General features: G+C 37.2%; 1 protein-coding gene across 50 annotated transcripts in view; it reads right to left on the bottom strand.

Moving 5' to 3' along the window:
- The window catches only part of blnk (B cell linker), a 374,165-nt gene that overhangs the window by 179,571 nt on the left and 173,616 nt on the right, over window positions 1-20,978 (bottom strand). For all 50 annotated transcript variants that reach the window (XM_051923822.1, XM_051923832.1, XM_051923826.1 and 47 more), the window contains one exon: window positions 10,485-10,550. In XM_051923822.1, coding sequence (XP_051779782.1) covers window positions 10,485-10,550 — 66 coding nt within the window. The remainder of the gene's footprint in view (window positions 1-10,484; window positions 10,551-20,978) is intronic.

Raw genomic sequence — 20,978 nt, 5'->3', positions numbered from 1 at the left:
ACTAGACAACACTGTAACAAGCAACGCTATTGAACCTAATACATCTACGACCAATTTCAAGAACTTTCATAAAATAAATTTCATAAAATCCATCTTGTGAGAAAGTAACTTCATAACATTTTCAGATAATGCAGTAAGTAAACAAAAAATAAAGCCATTTATCAGTTTTGCATCTATTCCTTTACATGAGCTAAACATGTGTGTCTGGCACTTTCATATCAGATACCCCATACACCAGTTGTGGTCTCTAGGGGATGTTATTGAGCTAAACTGAAATGTTGCTTATGAGGCAAAAATAAGTAAAAAGAAACCCTTTCCTTTCTGTGAGACTTCCACTGGTATCTTCGTATCAATTGAATACTACATGTATTCCATGTGCTAGCTTACTACTGTTTGATGTGGACTATACACATTGCATTTTCCATCATTCCTCAATAATGTATTCAGGTAGACAGCAATTGTTGTACAAGCGAATGTATTAGACATGTGCATACATTTTTTTCTATGCTGATGTTCATTGTAGTGTATTTGTAGTGTATTTGTATTAAGTCAACTTAGCTGCTGCTGGGAAGCACAACTCACAACAGTCAGTTAGCAATAATCAAATTCAACAATAAATTCTAGAAGAGGCTATAGTTTTTCTAAAATAACACTTTCACTACTTTGGGTCCACATTCCCTGCCCTGGGCAATTCCTTGGAATTAGCTGATGCCTCTGCAATATACAGCTCTAGAATCAGCATGCTTTATGCATGGTAGGGGATTGACCAGTATTATAATACGCTTTACTTGAAAAATCAATATACTGTATGTCCCAGATGAATGCAAATTACTTATTGATTTAAAATGTATAAATCCAAGGCAAGATATCACATATTAACTGGTTTCAAATTAATTTTATAATACTCGCTGCAGCATTAGGAATACGCTGTTGATTTGACAGTTGACTGCATGTCATAAATCATAGTTAGACTGGCAATAAGCTTGACATGGTCTGCAAATATTTGTTTGCCTGTGTGTTTGTAATAAAGTAAATTTTGCAGTTAACTTATTTCGCGGGTGGCTCTGGAACGCAACCCCCACGATGGAGGAGGGATTACTGTACACGGATATATACACACACACACATATATATATTATATATATATATATATATATATATACATACATATACAGTAATCCCTCCTCCATCGCGGGGGTTGCGTTCCAGAGCCACCCGCGAAATAAGAAAATCGGTGAAGTAGAAACCATATGTTTATATGGTTATTTTTATATTGTCATGCTTGGGTCACAGATTTGCGCAGAAACACAGGAGGTTGTAGAGAGACAGGAACGTTATTCAAACACTGCAAACAAACATTTGTCTCTTTTTCAAAAGTTTAAACTGTGCTCCATGACAAGACAGAGATGACAGTTCTGTCTCACAATTAAAAGAATGCAAACATATCTTCCTCTTCAAAGGAGTGCGTGTCAGGAGCACAGGCTGTCAGAAACAGAGAGCAAAGCAAACAAATCAATAGGGCTGTTTGGCTTAAGTATGCGAAGCACCGCGGCACAAAGCTGTTGAAGGCGGCAGCTCACACCCCCTCCGTCAGGAGCAGGGAGAGAGAGAGAGAGAGAGAGAGAGAGAGAGAGAGAGAGAGAGAGAGAGAGAGAGAGAGAGAGAGAGAGAGAGTGAAAAATCAATACGTGCCCTTTGAGCTTTTAAGTATGTGAAGCACCGTGCAGCATGTCGCTTCACTAAGCAGCTGCACACAGAAGGTAGCAACGTGAAGATAATCTTTCAGCATTTTTAGACGAGCGTCGTATCGTCTAGGTGTGCGAACAGCCCCCCCCCCTGCTCACACCCCCTACGTCAGGATCAGAGAAAGTCAGTGCAAGAGACACAGAGAAAAGTTGGGTAGCTTCTCAGCCATCTGCGTCCCTTGTATGAAATCAACTGGGCAAACCAACTGAGGAAGCATGTACCAGAAATTAAAAGACCCATTGTCCTCAGAAATCCGCGAACCAGCAAAAAATCCGCGATATATATTTAAATATGCTTACATATAAAATCCGCGATAGAGTGAAGCCGCGAAAGGCGAAGCGCGATATAGCGAGGGATCACTGTATATATATACACACACACACACATATATATATATATATATACACATATATATACATATATACACACATATATATATATATATATTATATACACATATATATACACATATAAATATACATATATATACATATATATATATCCATCCATCCATCCATCCATTGTCTCCCGCTTATCCGAGGTCGGGTCGCGGGGGCAGCAGCTTGAGCAGAGATGCCCAGACTTCCCTCTCCCTGGCCACTTCTTCTAGCTCTTCCAGGAGAATCCCAAGGCGTTCCCAGGCCAGTCGAGAGACATAGTCCCTCCAACGTGTCCTGGGTCTTCCCCGGGGCCTCCTCCCGGTTAGACGTGCCCGGAACACCTCACCAGAGAGGCATCCAGGAGGCATCCTGATCAGATGCCTGAGCCACCTCATCTGACTCCTCTCGATGCGGAGGAGCAGCGGCTCTACTCTGAGCCCCTCCCGGATGACTGAGCTTCTCACCCTATCTTTAAGGGAAAGCCCAGACACCCTGCGGAGGAAACTCATTTCAGCCGCTTGTATTTGCGATCTCGTTCTTTCGGTCACCATCCATAGCTCATGACCATAGGTGAGGGTAGGGACATAGATCGACTGGTAAATTGAGAGCTTCGCCTTGTGGCTCAGCTCCTTTTCACCACGACAGACCGATGCAGCGCCCGCATTATTGCGGATGCCGCACCGATCCGCCTGTCGATCTCACGCTCCATTCTTCCCTCACTCGTGAACAAGACCCGAGATACTTTAACTCCTCCACTTGGGGCAGGATCTCGCTACCAACCTTGAGAGGGCACTCCACCCTTTTCCGGCTGAGGACCATGGTCTCGGATTTGGAGGTGCTGATTCTCATCCCAGCCGCGAACCGATCCAGACAGATATATATATATATATATATATATATACACACATATATATACACACATATACACATATATATATACACACACACATACATACATACATTCACATATATAAATATATATATTATAGCAAAATACCCGCGCTTTGCAGCGGAGAAGTAGTGTGTTAAAGAGGTTATGTAAACATATATACATACATACATACATATATATACACACACACACACACACACACACACATCAGCACATATATACACATACATATACATCCATCCATTCTCTTCATATATACATATATAGCAAAATACCTGCACTTCGCAGCGGAGAAGTAGTGTGTTAAAGAGGTTATGAAAAAGAAAAGGAAACATTTTAAAAATAACGTAACATGATTGTCAATGTAATTGTGTTGTCATTGTTATGAGTGTTGCTGTCATTATATATATATATATATATATATTATAAAAAAATATAAATATATTATATATATATATATATTATATATAGAATGAGGGCGAAACACGTGTCGCGTACTCTTTGCATTTATTTGACAGTAAACTATTGCAACCATATATATATATATATATATATATATATATATATATATATATATATATATATATACACACAGTGGAACCTCTAGATACGAGTTTAATTCGTTCCAGCACTGAGCTTGTATAGCGAATTTCTCGTATCTAGAACAAACTTCCCCATTGAAAATAATGAAAATCCAGTTAATCCGTTCTGCACCCCAAATATATTAACATAAAAATCAATTTTCCTAACAAATAACACTGATAAATTATATATACTGTAGTCTACCTTTAATAAATAACACTGGTAAATAATATAACTGATTATTAAAAGAATCAAAACAGGTGTCCAAAGTGCAGTAGAGCATTCAATAAATCTTTAAATAAATAATCCTTAAAACAGTTGTGAAGTGGAGGTTTAAAATACACAAGAATAACAATCCTTTAACACGAATTTAAAACGTCAAAAGGATGCCGTCTTTAAAAAACAGATGACAATCCCCGGTGCTTCTTCTCTGTTAGCGTCTCACCTGCGGGCTCTGCAACAGGCGAGACACTCTTAATGCAGCTGACCTTCTCTACACTGTCCTGCTTCAGCTGTTTGGCTCGCCTGTTCAGCTCACTGTTCAGCTACACGCGAGCCTGCACTCACTCGCCCGCCCGCCTGCCTGCTTGCTTGTGCTTGCGCGCGCGCGCGCGCGCGCGCTCTCTCTCTCTCTTTTCTTTTACTTTTTCTCCCCCTTAACCGGCTCGCGCTTCTCTATATATGCGGGGAGGACATGGCAGCTGCAGCCCATCAGCCACAGGAACAATCATGGATGTGGGCAGTTTCCCACCTGTGCACTTAAGTGAGAAACGCAGACACCGCAGATCGCGGCTCGCAACTGCTACCACGCCCCCTTGCTAAGCCGCGAGCTATACCCACAGCCTGGCTCGTGGCTCGTTACGCGAGCCAATGCTCGTATTTAGATCTGAATTTTTCGCTCATACTTTCCTCGTATTTTGAATTTCTCGTATACAGAGGTGATCGTATCTCGAGGTTCCACTGTATGTATGTATATGTATATATATATATATATATATATATATATATATATATATATATATATATATATACATACACATATCAACATATATCTACACATACATAAACACACATATCTACACATATACACATACATATATACAGTACATATCTACATACACATACATATATATACATATATATATATATATATATATATATATATATATATATATATATATATATATATATATATATATATATATATATATATATATATATATATATATATACACACACACACACACACACACATATACATACATACAGCTGATTACCCAGTGGCTTCGCTCACTGAGTGCAAGAGAAAAAAATAAAATGTAGTATTTATAAAATAAGTTCGTTAATTGCTAAATTTATTTTTCCACAAATAAAGAGCACTTACAATAACATAGAAATCAATATAAACAACATTAACATCATTATCATATGAGAATATGAATATATAAGAAGCACATTGTATATAAATTATTAAACAGTAAAATCTTCTTGTATAATACGCTACCGTGGCTATTCGTTTGTCTGTCTAGGATTTTAAATCACCTGTAGCTCGCAAACCGTTTCACCTATTGACTTGAAATTTGGTACACATATACTACGTCACGTCTACTATCCGCTTCTGGGGTGATGATTTTATTAGTCTTTTTATCTTTATTTTATTTTATTGTAGAATGAACTCACAGCTGCGTGCACCAGGGCGGCCGTGGGCGGATGCGTACGGGTGCAGTTTTCATTCCCTACCACCTGCGCTAATCATTGTTGAGGCAGAGTGAAGACTTAAGTGCCAGCTTAACTGAAAAATTAAAGAAAACATACTAATTTATCGCAATACAAAAAGTAACTTAATCAGTTTTAACGTGAGAAGATGCCGACGAAAGATGAGAAGCAGCGGGACGCTAGGGTGAAGAGCTGCTCAGTAAGCATCAAGCGCATTAACCTCTGAGCAAACGAACGGTAAATGTACAGAGAAAGAGGATAAATAACATGAATGCTCATGTCAAGTGTATTCACTCCACGTTATCGTGCAGTGCGCTGTTACTGGTATTTTGATAAAAGAATTTGAACAACATATAAGAAGCGTATAAATTATTAAACAGTAAAATATTAACATTTAAGAAGTAAAGATACATTGAGTACTACTGCAGTGCTTTCGGGTATAGTACATTTTTTGTTTGCCCATTACATGCATAAATGTATACATTTTTTGGTGTACCTACCAGAGAATACGCGACATGACCCGGCAGTTAAAAGTTTCTCGCTCCAGCAATTTTAACTCTGTTACAAAGTCATCTAGTACGTGACACGTGTTTCGTCGTAATTGTGGGCTCATCTGGCGTACACACTCACAGCACTCCCTTACGGGAATGGAACCTCGGACGTCAGCGCTAGAGGCAAAGCCCCTAACGTTGTGCTACGGCGTGTGGTTCATTCATTTGACAGCATGTAGATCGGGGTAATTACATTGCAGGCATTCGTAGTATGAATCCCAATCTGATTGTATGGGTGGTTATCTAAGGGAGCGTTTCTATAAACTTAATTTATATCCCTGCGCATCGCAGCGGCGAAGTACTGCTTTTATATTTTTTTGTTCGTTTATTACGATTATAGTTATTTATTCATTCCCTTCTTTAGCTGACTGCCTGCTCTCATTAAACTTGTATCTCGCGAATATGGTATTGCAAACGGCGGGAGTGTTTCTATAAACTTAATTTAAACTTACGGTTTTCACTGTGCTTGGTTTCCGCAGTAGCTGCACTTAACTGCGTTCACAGTCAGTTCACGTGATTACGTGGGAGGTGTGATGACGCGTTACGCAAATCCACCTCCCACGTCCATGGAGCCGCTCTCCATTTCAGTAGATGGACAAAAAAAGAGGTTCCAGTTATGACCGTTACGCGTAGAATTTCGAAATGAAACCTGCCTAACTTTTGTAAGTAAGCTGTAAGGAATGAGCCTGCCAAATTTCAGCCTTCCACCTACACGGGAATTTGGAGAATTAGTGATGAGTGAGTGAGTCAGTCAGTGAGTCAGTCAGTCAGTGAGGGCTTTGCCTTTTATTAGTATAGATCTTAAGAGTAGACCTCTCTTATCTTACTCAACTGGAAGAATCCATAACTCCAAGGGAAAGGAGTATTGTAGTTTACTTACATTGGCTAGAATATATTAATACACTTCTGAAATAAACAAGCAGGACCTCAGGTGTCCTTTTTGATTTCCAGTCTGGGTTGGGAATGGGTATGGGACCAATATAAAACATAGATGTATGGGAAGTAGTACCGATTGTTTTGTTGTGTATTCTCTGTAATGTACTTAATATATTTATTGTGAATTTCCCATTGGGATTAATTAACAAAGTATCTATCTAATGTAAGATACCATATTTTTACATATTCAGTTATTAGGTATATATTATATATATAGTGGGATATGGCCGACCTTTCATCCCGGCCAATACCCCCAGGCCACCAGATGGAGCCCTCCCTGCAGCATGGAGTTGCCCCGAAGACCAGCAGGGAATCCTGGACAATGGAGTTTTTATCCACAGCCCTGCTGGATACCATGGGGGCCGCTAGAGGACACTGCAGGGAGGCCCAGAGACTCTTACGTGCCTTATAACCTGGAAGTACGTCTTAGTCACATCGACAGGAGGAATAACGTACTTCCGGGATGAAGAAGAAGAGTTTTTATCTGACCCAGAAGTGTTCAAAGTCACATGGACAGGGGTTCAAGAGCACTTCTGGGTCAAGGACTATACAAGGACTGTGGGAGATCCCAGATATTGAGCCGAGCTCAATAACGCGTCTGGGAGAGTGGAGGATTAGTGTTTGATTGTTGTAGTATTGTTTATTTGTATATGAGTACAGTGATCCCTCGCTATATCGCGCTTCGCCTTTCGCGGCTTCACTCTATCGCGGATTTTATATGTAAGCATATTTAAATATATATCGCAGATTTTTTGCTGGTTCGTGGATTTCTGAGGACAATGGGTCTTTTAATTTCTGGTACATGCTTCCTCAGTTGGTTTGCCCAGTTGATTTCATACAAGGGAGGCTATTGGCAGATGGCTGAGAAGCTACCCAACTTACTTTCTCTCTCTCTCTCTTGCGCTGACTTTCTCTGATCCTGACGTAGGGGGTGTGAGCAGGGGGGCTGTTCGCTCACCTAGACGATACGGACGCTCGTCTAAAAATGCTGAAAGATTATCTTCACGTTGCTACCTTCTGTGTGCAGCTGCTTCCTGAAGCGCCATGCTGAACGGTGCTTCGCATACTTAAAAGCTCGAAGGGCACGTATTGATTTGTGCTTCTTTGTTTTTCTCTGTCTCTCTCTCTCTCTCCCTGCTCCTGACGGAGAGGGTGTGAGCTGCCACCTTCAACAGCTTTGTACCGGCGGTGCTTCGCATACTTAAAAACAAACAGCCCTATTGATTTGTTTGCTTTCCTCTCCGTTTCCTTTGAAGAGGAAGATATGTTTGCATTCTTTTAATTGTGAGACAGAACTGTCATCTCTGTCTTGTCATGGAGCACAGTTTAAACTTTTGAAAAAGAGACAAATGTTTGTTTGCAGTGTTTGAATAACGTTCCTGTCTCTCTACAACCTCCTGTGTTTCTGCGCAAATCTGTGACCCAAGCATGACAATATAAAAATAACCATATAAACATATGGTTTCTACTTCGCGGATTTTCTTATTTCGCGGGTGGCTCTGGAACGCAACCCCCGCGATTGAGGAGGGATTACTGTATTGTGGAGAGGAGGGTGCTTTGTACACGTTATAGTTCGAATAAATAAAATATTTGGACTTTTACCCGGTGTCAGGCGTTTGATCGGAGGGTTCAAGGGAGCGATAGCGCCCCGTCACAATATATGGAAGAGGTGGTCTGTGATACAGTTTGCATATTTGCAGCTGGAGATCCACAAAGGGAGAAAAATGAATCACGTATCATAACGTAGTTTTTATTCCTAAGCATTCAATCCCTGCCAGTGGTCTTCATCAGAGGATAATGCTTAGACTTACAAGAATCAAAGGCAATATATAGCAAAAAATTACGTGGAGGGTGGGGGAGGTGGCTAAGTCAGTGTGGTCGGGGGGGGGGGGGGGTATTGGGTGTAAAGTCTTATTTATTTTGAATAGGTTCTTCTTAAATTTGCATATGCTGGATTTATGTCCAAGTGTCTGTTGATGGTGTTCTCATTTGATAACCAGGATTCAGCCAGCTCTCCGGCACTTTTAGTATTGGCCTTGAATTTTACTTGTACATTGTCCCAGTTAAATGTATGTCCTGTTGATTTAGTATGCGTATAGATCAATGATAGCGAGTCCTTTCTTCTGATGGCATTGCGATGTTCATGTATTCGTGTTGCGATTCTTTTTGAAGTTTGTCCTATGTATACCGCTGAGCAAGAACTGCATGGAATGCTATAAACTGCGTTTCCTATTTCTGCTGTCGATTTCTTGTTTTTAGCATTAAAGAGGACCGTGCGCAAATTGTTCGTGGGTTTGTGTGCTATTCTGACGCCTGACTTGGCCAGGATGTGTGCTGTACCTTCAGATACCTTGTGGTGATAAGGGGGTGAGGGTTCTGATTCAAGGGGATTTTTTGCTGAGTTTTTTGGCATCTTCTGTGTAAGCTCCGATTAATGAATGTTTTTGAGTATCCGTTTGAAGTGAAAAGATGGAAGAGATAGCATCTCTCATTCATTTTTGTTTCTTTCGTATTACAATGGGTGTGGACTCTTCTGAATAGAGTTTTAAAACAGCTCAGTTTATGAGATACCGGGTGGTTGCTGGTGAAGTGTAATATCTTGTCTGCATAGCATTCTTTACGAGATATACATACATACATATATAATATATATACACACATACAGTCGATTCCTCTTAATTGGGACACATTAGAACTAGGACATTTTGTCCCAATTAAGCGGCTGCCCCAATTAAGCGAATTCCACATAAAATTAAATAAATAATTTTCTTTCAATATTTTAATAAATTATTGAACCCAAATATAAATTATAAGAAAATAATATAAGCTGTAAAGAAAAAATAATAATAAATTATAAAGTAAAATAATTAGATATGTACATACAATTTAATGCTGCAAAAATGCATCAAGTATAGTCTGTCTTTTGTTTTTGTAAGTTTGTACTTTGTCCTTTGCAGTTCATCTTTTCTGTAATGCCCATTCCTCACGCCGCTGATTTTCTTGTTGTAAGAGACGCACTATGGTATATTTTGGTACACCAGTTATCTCAGCGAGCCTACGATGGCTTGTATTAAATGGCTGGCTTTTAATTTTATCCAGCAAAGCAATTTTACTTGAAAGTGTAAAATAATTTCTTGGCATCTTGGCAAGGGTTATAATTTTATAAATAAAATGGACAAAAAAAAAAAGTTTACTTATACGTTATACGTACACGCGAGGTGGTGTAGGGGTAACTGAATACAGTACGGTAGTGGTGACGGTAGACTATTAAGCAGACATGTGCTACTCCACTCTAAGATTGTACTATCTAAACTTACCAGTGCTTCTTCGAAGGGCGACGATAGATGACTGACTTGCTGCACGCGTCTGCTACTGTCCCAATTAAGCAGAATGTTGTTTCAATTAAGTGTTTAAATTATGTATTAGTTTATTATTTTGTTTTTCACTCCTTGAGATTTGGCCCAAATAAGCGGCTGCCCCAAATTAAGCGGAATCGACTGTATTTATATTTATATATATATGTGTGTGTGTGTATGTATATGTGTATATATGTATATGTATGTATGTATGTGTATATTAGAAATGTCTGCTAATAAATACCTAATAACTGAACATGAAAAAATATGGTATCTTACATTAAAGAATGACATAGGCAATTTTTGTTTTCAGTAGTATACATACTTCCTGAATTTGTTCATCAAGCCCCCATCATTCTTCTTTATGTCATGCACCATTTTCTGAAGTTGCCTAAAAGAAGAAGAAAAAAAATCTTAACACATAAATATGATCCTACAGCAAATGTAAATAAAATAACCATTTCGATTTTTTTCGTTTGGGGGCACTAATACACTTTCTGACATATGGCAATGGATCTGTAACAGTTTTTCCAATGTTGTAAATCCTACAGTAAAACTAAGAAAAAAATACAAGAAATTGTATATATTTTCAGTCATTATGGCTATTTATTGTATTAAACTTAACTCAAAGCAGCAGCTGAACTCAACATTTCCGACTAAGACTTAGTCTCTGTGATTAAATATTAACATATATGAATAAGTATATACTGTATGTAAGAATATTTTTCTATTGAAAACTAGAACAGCAAGAAAAAACAAAAAAGCATCCTTAACTTACGCACTTATTTTAGCATTTCCACATGAGTACAAAGTCTACTACTTATTACAGTGCTGAACAACAAGTGCTTTCTAAGAATAAGTTAAGCAATTATCTTTGGTCTTCTAAACAGCTAGTGTGGAGACACACGATCTTATATTGGTATTTGCTCTCTCTTGCACAATGCAAAATCTTTTGACTTCCATTATGCCTTACACATGATCATCAGTCATTTGCACGAAAAAGACGCCAGGCATTTTGCTAGGCAGTGCTAATGTGGTTCATGATTTCTGTTTGTGTCCACTTTTGCTGCTGTGCATATTATAAACGAGAAAACTACTTAATATTCACTCAGTGCCGTACAATTCAGAGTATACTTGGTCAGTCCAAGCAGCTGTGACCAGATGTATTCACCTCATGTTCACGGATCTTAAAATGCAATGGTTACACAAGCAAGGTATATATCAATTCCACTTGAATGAAGTATCTCAGTTACAAGTGAACAGATATTTCAGGTTTCCTGTAAATTGATATAATGCAAGATTAAGATTAGTCATCTCTCAATTATGTTTTCCATTTAACCAGAGAAACAAGATGTTCTCTCACGGAAGTTGGTACAACCTATTCTCAAGTTATCCATCATCTACACTACTTATGCGATAACTATACTATTTCTCAGAGTTCATGAGTTAAGAATTTGTTCCGTTTGTGTATATTTGCATTCCATAATTGTGTAACTATTACCTGTGAATGTTACTTATCTGTAGTTCCTGGTAATGTGCAGTTTCAGGAATAAATGTTTAATCACACATTAATAAACTGGATGGCTTGTGGAATAATTGAATCTATGGGGCCAGGGGAGTCGGGTGTAATTTTGGGTTCACAGATATCCCTGCAAGTTTCCATATTAGGGGAGAGAGCACCAGTGGTTTTATTCAATAATGATATAGAGACAATTCAAAGTTGATTAATTTAACACTGATTAAAAATTGTATGATGTTGTATGGGAAACAGAGTAAAATTTGTAAGTACCTCATCATAAAATGGACTTAAATAAATGTCTTCCATCAAGAAACTGTAAAGTTATTAACGCTGTCCTCAGCTTTTCTCTTTGTACCACATTCTAAACAGCAATTGTGTATGTACTAAAAATGTTGTTTGATTCTGTTTCATCATGGCTTAATTCTATCACAATTAATAATAATATGTGGTTGTATTATTGCTATGGCTTTTATAAAAAAAGGTTTCAATCTGATAAAAACACAGTACACATTTACATCTTTTACCAGCACAAAGCAGGCCACCATTGACTGGCAGCCCAAATTTGCTCTATTGATTATGTGTAATACAACACATTAAGATGTGACCGTCGTTGGATTGTGATATTGCTTATCACATGCTGATAAGAAATCATCATTCTAGTTATATCAAAAATGGAAAAAGAGAAACATTTTTCTCTGTCCCCTTTTTGGAAAGCTGCTCATGTTTGGCAATTACCAGAAGCCAATAGTTGTTTAATTTCACTGCTAAGAACTAAAGATGGATGCTTTTTCATTTTAATTGTTTTTTTTTTTAAATAATAATAATGCATAAATATTATACAAAAAATATTGTACACTTACATAAGATAAATACTTAAGAGAAGCAGAGTCCTTGAATGTAGTGTTTTAAGTCTCTTAATGACAGATGATAATAATTAGTTGGTAAAAATACAAATAAATATTAATCTACACTACAAACTCTTTCCTAAAAGAATGTCACTGAAACTTTGAGGGCTTCTTCACATTTCACACAAGATCAGTTAAACTATTGGCTCCACCCTATTTTTCTGAAAACAATTCTAAACTGGCAAACTGTAAGTGCAGTTGTGTGTTAGTAAGCACTGTGATTGACTGGCACCCTATCCAAAGCGGTTTCCTGCCTTGTGCATGATGCTGTCAGGACAGGTGTCAGGCAGCCCCCCCTTCCCCCCCATATCTTCCACAGACCTGTATTATGCATATTTCTGAATCTTAGATGTTATTGTGGGTTATAATTGTTTGCAGAAACTCAAAAAGCTATACAATATTTACATATAAACTATAACAGATCAGTAATGCAAATATTGACATTAATTTTCCAAATGACAAAAGTAAATGTAGTAATATTTAGGTAATTATTGGACATAATAGGAAGGCACAGAAGACCATTTCCAAAAACAGACAAAAAAAAAAAACCTAATTCATAGCATTGGTTGTTACAAATTTAAAATTTGATATTGCATCTTAATAAAGCTTTCTAATTTTAAGGCCTTGAATTGTCTAAACTTCATGATATTCTTACCTTTCTGCCTGCTTACCTGATATTTAAATAAATAACTTAATCTAACACTGCAATTACCGGTAGTTGCTATAAGCTAATATTACTCCTTTTTTGTTTCAATTCAAAACCTTTGAATTTGAAGTGTCTTTTAGCAATTGTTGATACAATCAATGCAAAACAAAAAAATGTTTTAAGTTTACAAGTAAATTCATATGTCACTGTGCAGGGCATCAGTAAGTTTTCCTATAGCAATAAGAAACAGAGCATGCTAGAAAAAGTGAGGAATTGGTATCAGGTTTCATACTGGTGTTGCAAACACTTGGACAGCTACAGACAGACAAAGGAAGATAATGTTACATTAAACAATGCCAAAATAATACATACTATTTTTTGATGGTAACAGACTAAATTGATTCTCTCTCAAGTCAAATAATTTGTAGAACTTCATTAGAACTTTATTTGTCCCGAGTGAGAAATTTGGCTTTTTATAGAAGATCTTTAAATATATAAATACATAGGTAGGTAAATTTAATAAATACACATACACTTTGGTCTGAGCACACACCGGAATGACTAAAGCAAAAAGAAAAAAAAAAAAAAAAAAAAAAAAAAAAAGTTCTGAGTTCACTGTCACAGTCACAGTGAGGCACTACAGACTTAATTTGTAAGGTAATTGTGACCCAAGGAATCTACATTCCCAGCCATCTTTCTTCTATGATCAAAACTATGTAATTCAATCAATTCTGTTCTAGTATCCACTCAATAACACAGTAAAAGGGACCTTTCTTGAGCTACAATACAAAATTGAATAAAATAACACTAAATATTTAAAGGATGGAGGAAGGGAGAAAACTGGAAAACTATGTAGTACTATTTAACATTTACATACTTTGTACAACGTATGAAAGGAATAAATGGCATACAGTTTTACTCTGTCATAAATCTGTCACTAAAATGGACACATTACAATTTTCTTCAAACAATGCATATAAAATCAACCAAATAAATGCATTACTATAAACAATTAAATCAAACAGCCGATTACCTAGAGATAGTAATCCTTCTTTTGTTTACTAGCCTACACTACTATCAAAATTCCAAGACATTATTTCATTCAAATTTGTACAGACATTCTTAACTTTTCGCCTACAGTGCACATGTTTAATCACAGTGATGGAGGGAGGCTTTTAAAGTAATCACATGCAATCATAATGAAACATGTGGAGTCTATAATTACACCCTAGGTAAACAAAGTATTCTGTGGTCTCTATACTCTTCAGGGTAAAATTGAAAATAGTGATTTTAACTATGTTTGAAGAAATACAAGTGAAACTTAAGGAAGTCTTCCCATTTTTTTAAAAACTGTTTAATATCAATTTGATAAACTGTCTTGGGAGCAGTGGACAAATCTAATATAACCATCTAGTATATAAGGCTAAATGTGTTCTTGTCTGGCATACAAATCTGCAGCTAAACCGATCTCTGCCAATTTTGTATATAGCCCCCATTTGTAAAGGGGAAGTTGATGGCCTATGTTTCATTATTAAATCTTTTACCATGGGAAACTTCAGTTAGAGACCACACCAGAACAGAAATGAAAAGTTTCTCGGCTCAGTAGGTTTAGTCAGGGGAACTTAGCCTTGGGACTAAAGTTTTTCCCCTTGGGGAATTTATTTAGTGAGCACATCTGCACTTTAGTGCTGCCAGGGGTGGAATAAAGAGCCAGAATTCAAAAATGAATATGGAATAACTAGGGCTTCTGAAGGCAAAATAACAGTGTTAAAATTTATATTTTCTAACTACTTAATTTGCTTTTCCTCACTCATTATGTAATAATTACACAGACTGTTATTATGATGGAAGAGAACGATGATGAAACATTTTTCCCACTACTAGTTTATAACCATGATGTCACTGCATGCCTATATTCTTTGAATCATTATCACATTGCCCTCTGGTCATATACATGCTTAGCAGAAGCTACCCACAGATAAATCATTTCCTTGGGCAGCTGCTAAATGCAAATGTTTTACCACTTACTGTTAAAGGTAAAAGCAAACCCAATTAAATGTAAATGAAGAGAATGGTTTTAAATCTGGCAGGCTCCACATTTTGTTAAAATGTCCAAGGTAGCCTCCAGCAGAACCCCACAACCCCAAGACCTACTACCCTATAGTTTGATAAGTAATAAGTGTTAAAAACAGATAGGTGGAAGGACTACTTAAGGAAAAACACACGGTTTAATTCTTTTGTAATGTTATTAATTTGGTTTTCTCTTCCACTGCTTCTTCTACTTGAAAATGACAGGAAACAACTGTTGTAGGAGAACACAAAAATAAACGTATTTTTTAATGTGTTTACTCATACAACATTTAAACATCCAGTATGTCCAAATATACAATATGTTGAGTGTAGACCTGTTTTGTCAGATTTTGTTAAACTGCACGATAATTATTAAAATTAGTTTTTCCATATGAAAGTTTTTTTTCTCTAAAGAAACAAACCACACCTTAGAAAATTATTATATTAATGAGAAATATTACTCAGCAAGTAAATGTTAAGCCACTAATAGATGGGAAATATTGATTTACTTGTTTTGTGCTGTATTTTCACTAAAACATTTTAATAATATTGGAACTAATAATGCAGCATTTTTGAACTCACTCAATCCAATTTTGGGCCATGCCGGGGCCGGAGTCTTCAGTATTAGCATCAAGGCAGGATATAGCTCTTGAGTTAGCCAGTTAATTTCAGTGTCCTCCCAAACGCACACACTAAGAGAAATTTACCGTTCTTTGTTACCGAAATTACATGCCTTTGGGAATGTGTAAGAAGAACTGGAATGCCTGGAAGAAAACCCACACAGACACAGAGAGAACACTCCAAATGGGAAACAACCAGACAGGGGATTCAAACTCAGGATACTGAATGACGTAACTGCAGTGCTACTGTACCACCCATTAGTAATTATACTAGGTGTTTCCTTAAGAGGCATTAGCTCTCCGGAAATGTGTTCTTTTCAATTACGGCGTTTTAATTAACCTGAATTTAAATAATTATAAATTAAAAAGGTGTTGTCCCCCCCCCAGCATGCAATATGGCGGTCACAAGATTACATGAGAAGTATAAGGATAACTTAGCTTTGTTTAATATCGGCTTACGCGGTATTACAGACGGGAAGCTTATGACAGACTCTATCAAGAATGTGGGAGTCTTGATCTACGCAGTCTGCCATCTTTTGTCGCCACGCTGAAAGGATTTTCTGGATGGAGGACATAATCTTCCGTCCGTTTAGCTTCAAAGTGTATTGGCAGTAAATCCATCCTTGTATACTGGCTGCTCCACGTGCAGGCTCTTTCTGGTCTCCAAACAAGGACAGGAAAGGACTCAAACCCCACCTTCAAAAATACAGGAATAGCACAATGCCTACATGCAGTTCTTATTCTCCCAACAAGGAAAGAGGATTTTGTGCTGACAGAGGGCAAATGTATATTATTCTGTCTTTAGGCTGACTATTCAATCCTCCAGTTGTCTTTGGCTTATCTAGTCTTGTGCTTGGCTCGGCAATTCTAAATTCTGAGCTCCTGCATACCATACTTGGTCTGCCTGTATGAATGAGTCCATAACAGTGTGCACAGAGACAGTGACATTAAACTTAATATTATAACAAAGAATATTATAACACTAGGTTTACAAATTAAACTAAAATAATGGCAAACAATTACCCAATCAATAAAGTGAAAGCATTTTGAAATCATGAGTAATATTATTATGATGATAATGATTATATCATTACTAGCTGTGTAAGCCTGTGCTGTAAAAAGCCAGTCATAGAAACTATTGAAATCATTAGAAAAAAAAAAATAAAATGTAGCGATGTCAGGTAATTGAAGGGAACTACTCTGGGCATCTCTCACCTAGGAGGATTTGTTTTGCTGACGTGCTCGGATTGCTTGTGCATAAGTGGCGGGAGGAAAACTAAAAGGGATACAGTTTTGCCGATATTAGCGGCTAAGCAACTTTGTCTTTCTTCTGAGGTTTCGTATTGCTGATGTGCTGGCCTCACTTGCGTTATTAGCAGCTAAGCGAGTGTTCTTTTTCCTCGGAGGTGGAGCCCTTACCCTGACTCCACCTCTTACTTCCGGGACGGACAGACACACACACACACACACACACACACACACACACACTTCCATGCGTAGACGTTTATATACAAGATGCACTCTATGCTAAAGAATACTATTTCAATATATAACTTTGGTACTGTATAAAACTGAAACATTTCTGGAACTTAGCATTAGGAACAGAACATTAGTGAAAACCCTAGTGTGTGTATGTGCAATCTTTTATCTAATTTGAAAACTGACACATAGATCATATCAAAATTTCCACTTTATTTAAATTAAGATACTGTAATAAAGTTTCTATTGCTCCCTGCTGTTCATATTTCAGTCCTCACAGATTTGAGCATAAATGTGGTCTTTCGTTATGTTATAAAATATATATATACAGTACTTCAAAGTTTGTGTCATAATGTCTATGGGAATTTATGTTAATTTTGTTATGTTTGCCATTTAGTTTCATTAATTTGTGGCATTATTTTGGTAATGTTATCATGCCACCATTTTCATTCCTGTAATTTTGTGTCGATGATTGCATGAGCTTAGCCATATTTATGCCAATGCTCTCCTGTTGCCAGTCACTTGACAAGAAAGTTGTGTGTTATGTCATCACACTCTGCCTATTTAAGAAGATAGTGCACAACAAAAATAATTCAAATAATAGTTGAAGACAGGTTTCTTAATTACTGGATACTTAATTTTGCCAGTTATGTCGGTTAACTTTGTTACACAGCTTCAAAGTTCCCCAGCTTGTAATTTTCCAACAGTTACAAAAATGCCCAGTAGAGGGGGATATTACTGTGAAAACCACAGCTACTAATAGGGCAAACACAGAATCATTATAAAATAAAAAGATTCATTCTGCACAGAAATGCTCTGTATCCCAAGAAGACCTATGCAGCAAAAACAGCAAAAAGAAACTGCCTAAAAAGGCAAGGCAATCTAAGGTGTACAAGTCCAAATCACAAATCCAAAGCAAAGTCATAAAAACAAAGAACAGTTTAAAAAAAATCCAAGAAATCACAAAAGCATAAGAACTCACCAATTCCTAGTGCATTTGAGATGAACCACCATGAACTTTGCCCATATAAGGCTGAGGGCAGTCCCTGGTGCGTCTGCTGATTGGTCCAGCCTCTTAGGGGACCACAAAAAACTTGGCACATAGCAAAGGTATTGATACATAGACAAAATCAAATCAAGAGAAAAATACAAATAAACATAAATTTAATACAAATGAAGGAATAACAAATTGAACAAAGACAACAAAACAAACATTTGAACCCAGTTTCTTAATTAGAAGTCAATTAATTGTTACTGAAGCAACATTCTTGTGCTTCTTTCTGCAACTTTAGGTGTTAATATTCTGAACCTCTAATTACTTTTAGTCTTAAACAGACACATATACAATCAGGAGGCAGTTAGAAACAGTGGAACTAACTGCAACTAAACAATGTCAAAGGAACCAGCAATTCACCATCTAACCTTAGTTCCATTTACATCTGTGGTATTTGTTTGAATAAAATATGTAGAAAGAAATGAAAGAGAAAAACTGAAGGAATGAAAATTACTAATCTGCTCTAGTTCACAAATCATTTAGTTAAGATTCTCTGAAAGAAAAATATTCAATTAAAAATGAGTTGACATAGTGTAACGAAAGCCACAGAATTAAATAAGTTATTTTATCTAAGAATTGGTATCTAATTAAGTAATGTATTAGAACAAAATCTTCCAGCCCACAAGACTGAAACACTTCTTTAAGAGACTGATAAATCAAAAACAATCATTTTCGTAATTTTTGTGAAGTTTGAATGCTGAAACTTTTTCTATAAATTTACACTTAAAGACACAGAGGGTATTAAATCTGTGCTGGTTGTCACTTAACTGTCTAATCATGGTTGTCTATCTGCATTAAACAACTCAGCTCCCAGGAGGTGGATTTTGTTGAAATTTGGCACACTTCAAGGAAATTTTCAAAAATCTTCAATTTACATTAAACACTGTACAGATGTGAGAAATTTAAAAAACTCAATTAAAAGTACCGAAGAAGTTACTAAAGCTTCTGTCTTAAAACAGAAATGCATTTTGTATGATTTTAATTAATAACTTTACTGTTTCAAATTTACTTTCAGTGAGGTAAATTCAACATATTTTAATTTTGTAGATATTCCTCTTTTATTCCTGCGATAGCTTTTCTCAATGACCAGATCCCCAATCCAAGATACCGAAACACAGGCAGAGTCCCATGCGTGAACCTTAACTACTCATTCATTTCTCATGCTACTTTAAGTTCTGTCAGGTTAAACTGAATGATCTTTGTAACCATACAAGTAAAACTGTTGCCAAGGACACCAAAAATTTGCTCAATTTATCTAGAAAAAACTAAAGAGGAAATAATCTCCATAAGCAATGTGTGGCTCCATGAACTGTCACGCTGATCTACACATATAAAAGGCAAAGCCCTCACTGACGCATCACTAATTCTCCCACTTTCCATATAGATGGGAAGCTGAAATTTCCCGTGCTCATGCTTGCAGTGTACTTAGAAAAGTTGGGTGCTACAATAGGACATGAAACATACCTAAGGGGGGAAAATGGGTGTACCCCGTTAAACTGTATATATAGATAGGGGAAACCCCTCCTCACTATTTCTGCGACTTCCAATATACGTAGGAAGCCCAAATTTCCCATGCTCATCCTTTACACTGTACTTACAAACGTTATGTATGTTTCATTTCGCACCATGCCCCGTAACAAACATTTGAAAATAATTTCTTCTTTTTGGCGGTTCTCACCATTATGCTGTAAGGAACTTTCGGAACTGACCTCTCCTTTTGGCGGTTTCATTCCTTATTTCCATTAACAGAGGATTTATTTCATGGCAGAGACGTACAAGGGCTGCCCCCGGTCCCACTTCCTTTTTCCGCACGGCCGCTGTCCGCACACCTATCACGTTGTTGGGTCCCTGCCTATATACATTAACGACATCCCCCGCTCATGTGCCTCCTCACTCGCTTCCTTACTTTCTTCAGATGTTCATTGTGCTCACTGCTCCCTTCTTCTTTACTCCACTGCTTCAAACCTGTTACTCTTCACCTTGCTTCACGTCTTCCTGCTGGTGACTCCTGCCTTTTCATTTACTCCACTGCTTCAAGCCTGTTATTGTTGGCCTTGCATTTTGATTGGGTCTTCCTGCTGGTGACTCCTGCCTTTTTGTTTACTCCACCGCTTTACTACGAAACTTACAACCACCAAAACTTTCTAATGGCACCAGGCTTCAGATCAAGTCTCTGCACAAGAACCTCATTGAGGCAACTGTCTTCACTAGAACTGGCTCAGGGGAGACTGTATTTATTCCTCACATCACTCTCATACCCTCTGACCTCCCATTCCAATTCAAACACCTGCTCAAGAGTAAGCTCAGCAGACAGCTTGGTCATTTTACAGCCTGAGGGCAGAACTGCAAACATCGTTTACAAAGAGATCCTTACATCCTAAAAATGTGCATTTCTCATACACAACATTTACAATCATAAATTAAACTCTTTACAATCATCAAATTCACTGTCAATACTTTCTTTTTCATAACTTCTTTAACACACTACTTCTCAACTGCAAAGCACAGGTATTTTGCTAGTAATGA

This window comes from Erpetoichthys calabaricus, chromosome 2, assembly GCF_900747795.2.
Source record: "Erpetoichthys calabaricus chromosome 2, fErpCal1.3, whole genome shotgun sequence".
NCBI lineage: Eukaryota > Metazoa > Chordata > Cladistia > Polypteriformes > Polypteridae > Erpetoichthys > Erpetoichthys calabaricus.
This window is presented reverse-complemented; position numbering and strand designations above follow the sequence as displayed.